The 3,670-nt window shown below is 67.4% G+C and overlaps 1 protein-coding gene across 1 annotated transcript in view; it reads left to right on the top strand.

Moving 5' to 3' along the window:
* The first annotated feature begins 1,343 nt into the window (after window positions 1-1,343).
* Window positions 1,344-3,670, top strand: part of LOC115278880 (epiplakin-like) — a 5,467-nt gene continuing 3,140 nt past the window's right edge. The window contains exon 1 of the mRNA XM_029923348.1: window positions 1,344-3,620. Coding sequence (XP_029779208.1) covers window positions 1,344-3,620 — 2,277 coding nt within the window. The remainder of the gene's footprint in view (window positions 3,621-3,670) is intronic.

Genomic DNA, 3,670 nt, shown 5'->3' with positions numbered 1-3,670 from the left:
GGGCCAGGCGGGCTCAGGCTCTGGAGCAGACAGCCGGCGCCTGCTGAGGGTGAGTGAGGGCCTGCACTGGGGGGCCGCGGGCGTGCTTCTGCAGAAACGGGGTGTGGGCCTGTTCAAAGGGCGGAGGCGGGAGGGAGGCCATGGCTCCCTAAGCTGTCGCAACAATTACCGCAACCTGGATGGCTTAAAACAACAGAAACTCCTTCTCCCACAGTTCAAGGGGCCAAAATCTGAAGCCAGTGCTTCTGCGCTTGGGGGTGGCCGTGACGCGCCTGGGCGTGTAGCCGCTCCGGACGGCGCCCCGCAGGCTCTCTCCTGTGCCCGTGTCTTCCTATAGAGGCTCAAGTCGTATTGGAATAGGGCCATTTCTCCTCCATGACCTCAACTGAATTCCATCGGCAAAAACTATTTCCAAATAAGGCTACACAGTCATAGGTACTGGCGGTTAGGGCTTGGAGATACCTTAGGAGGGGGGCACAATTTAACCCCAGGGGAAGGGGACAGGCCTGGGTGTGCAGGTGTGCCAGGGATGGGACATGAGGCACCTGTCACTGCTGCTGAGAGCACTGGGGCGCACGGCCGCCTGCTGAGAGGGGTCAGCCGTGGGGCAGCTGGGGCTTTGGGCCAGCTGCCCAGAGCCCTGGCTGTACCCGTGGCTCCCGTGGGACCAGCATACAAGCACTGAGTGTGTTCTCTCAGGCCCCCACAGTCAAGGATGGGCCCAAAGAGGCCATAGCCCAAGAGCACAGGGATTGAGTGGGCAGAGGAGGGCACAGAGCCAAGCTGGAGCAGGGACCGCGCGGGATCTGGGAAGGAACGGAGGCCAGAGTGGAGGGTCCAGAGTGGGGCGGGGATTTGGAGGTGACTGGAGGAGGGAAGGGTGCTGATGTCCATGACCCAAGGGGTGGCCCGGCGGGGGAGGAGCTCCGGGGAGTAGATGGGAGGTTTGGGTGAGAGATGGGGGAGGGGCTCTGGCCCAGGTGGCCTAGCCTCTCCAGCGGGACCCCGGGGGCAGGAGCTGAGGGTATTGGGCTGGGATGGAGGGAAGAGGATGGCCTATGGGAAAACAGAGCCCACACCAGGCTGGCCGGCCTCAGGTCCCTCGTGGTCCCTCCTGGGACCCCGTGGGACAAGGCAAAGGACCTTACTTGGATGTTCATCCCCATCCCCCAGGGAGACCAGCCATGTGTGGAGGCTGATTCAGGGTCTGGGAGTGACTTCTTGACTGTTTCTCTCCTGTCTGCTCGGGCCAGCCAGAGCTCCTAACAGAGCCTTTCCACCCCTACAGGGAACCAACACTGCAGACCCTGGGTGAGTGAGTTTCAGACAGCAGGCTGAGCATGATGAATGGCCACGCCTCTCCTCCTCTTGATGTCCTGGTCACCAACGGCACCGAGCCGGCCGTCATCCCCAAGACCACAGAGGCCATGCCGGGAACCAGCACCACCTCTGGGCCCCAGTCTGCCCAGCCCGAGAGCATTGCCGGGGCGTACGTGGAGGCCTCTGGCCGGGCACAGAGCCTCTACACTGCCATGCAGCAGGGCCTCCTGCCCGCTGAGCTCGGGCGGGCTCTGCTGGAGGCCCAGGCGGCCACCGGGGGCCTCGTGGACCCCATGCAAGGCCGGCTGCTCCCCGTGTCTGCGGCCCTGCAGCAGGGCCTGGTGGGCCTGGAGCTCAAGGAGAAGCTGCTGGTGGCTGAGCGTGCAGTCACCGGGTACCCTGACCCCTACGGCGGTGGGAGGCTGGCGCTCTTCCAGGCCATCGGGAAGGAGGTGGTAGACAGAGAGCTGGGCTGGGGCTGGCTGCAGGCCCAGCTGGCCACGGGGGGCCTCGTGGATCCTGTCCAGGGTACACGAGTGGCCCCGGGGCCGGCCTGCCAGCAGGGCCTCCTGGACCAGGACACGTGGCGCAGCCTGTCCGAGCGCAAGCCCGGCTCCGGCGCCCCCGGCTTCCTGGACCCCAACACGCTGGAGCAGCTGTCGTACGGCGAGCTGCTGGGCCGCTGCGTGAGGGCCCCCGGCACCGGGCTGGCCCTGCTGCCCCTCACGACCACTTTCCACTCCCTGAGCGGGGCAGTAAGCTTGGATGACCTGCTGGAGGCAGGGATCCTGGACGGGGAGGCTGCCCGGGGCCTTCGGGAGGGCAGGCTATCAGTCCGAGAGGTGAGCGCTCAGGCCAACGTGAGGCGCTACCTTCAGGGCACTGGTGGCATCGCAGGGGCCGTCCTGCTGCCCGCGGGCCAAAAGAAGAGCTTCTACCAGGCCGCCACCGAACACCTGCTCCCGATGGGCACTGCGCTCCCGCTCCTGGAGGCGCAGGCCGCCACCTGCACGCTGGCTGACCCGGCCACTGGGCAGCGGCTCTGGGTGGAGGAGGCGGTCAGGTCGGGCCTGGTCGGCCCGGAGCTCCACAGGCAGCTCCTGGTGGCCGAAGAGGCAGTGACGGGGTACCACGACCCCTTCAGCAGCACCCGAGTGCCCCTCTTCCAGGCCATGAAGAAGGAGCTGGTAGACAGGCCTCTGGCCCTGCGACTCCTCGATGCCCAGCTGGCCACAGGCGGGCTGGTGTGTCCGGCCCGCAGGCTCCGGCTGCCCCTGGAGGCCGCCCTGCGCTTCGGGTGCCTGGACAGAGACACTCAGCAGTGTCTCTCCCGGGCCCCTGGCTTCCGGGACCCCAGCACGGGGCAGAGCCTGGGCTACGAGCAGCTGCTGGCCCAATGCGTCACCGACCCAGAGACTGGGCTGGCCTTCCTGCCCCTCTCGGGGGGCGCCCTTGCAGAGGAGCCCCGAGGACTCCCGTTCATTGACCACAGCACCCGGCAGGCCTTGAGTGAGGCCGTGACCACCGTGTCCGCGGGGCCGGCCCCGGGCCGGCCCGCCTCGCTCTGGGAGCTGCTCTTCTCTGAGCCCGTCCCCGCGGAGCAGAGGGCGGCCCTGGCGCAGCGCCACAAGGAAGGCGCCATCTCCCGGGAGGAACTGGCCGCTGTGCTGAGGGCGACCCTGGAGCAGGCTGCAGCCAAGGCCAGGACTACCTTTGCCGGCCTGAGGGTGCCCGTGACCCCAGGCAAGCTGCTGACAGCAGAGATCATCGACCAGGACACGTACGAGCGGCTGGAGCGGGGACAGACCACGGCCGAGGAGGTGGGCCGGCTGGGCTCGGTGCGCAGGTTCCTGCAGGGCACCGGCTGCATCGCGGGCCTGCTGCTGCCGGGCTCCCGGGTGCCGCTGCCCATCTACGAGGCTCGCGGGAAGGGGCTCCTGCGGCACGGCACCGCCCTCATCCTCCTGGAGGCGCAGGCGGCCACCGGCTTCATTCTCGACCCAAAGGAAAACAGGAGATTTTCTGTGGAGGAGGCTCTGAGGGCAGGCCTCATCGGGCCTGACGTGTTTGCAAAGCTGCTGGCGGCCGAGCGCGCCGTCACCGGCTACAAGGACCCCTACACCGGGGAGCAGATCTCCCTCTTCCAGGCCTTGAAGAAGGACCTCATCGTGCGGGACCACGGCGTCCGGCTGCTGGAGGCCCAGATCGCCACGGGCGGCATCATCGACCCGGTGCACAGCCACCGCCTGCCCGTGGACGTGGCCTACCAGCGCGGCTACTTCGACGAGGAGATGAACCGCGTCCTGGCGGACCCCGGCGACGACACCAAGGGCTTCTTCGACCCCAACAC

This window comes from Suricata suricatta, chromosome 15, assembly GCF_006229205.1.
Source record: "Suricata suricatta isolate VVHF042 chromosome 15, meerkat_22Aug2017_6uvM2_HiC, whole genome shotgun sequence".
In the NCBI taxonomy this organism is placed as follows: domain Eukaryota; kingdom Metazoa; phylum Chordata; class Mammalia; order Carnivora; family Herpestidae; genus Suricata; species Suricata suricatta.
Note: the sequence above shows the minus strand (reverse complement) of the source record. Positions and strands in the feature narration are given on the sequence as shown.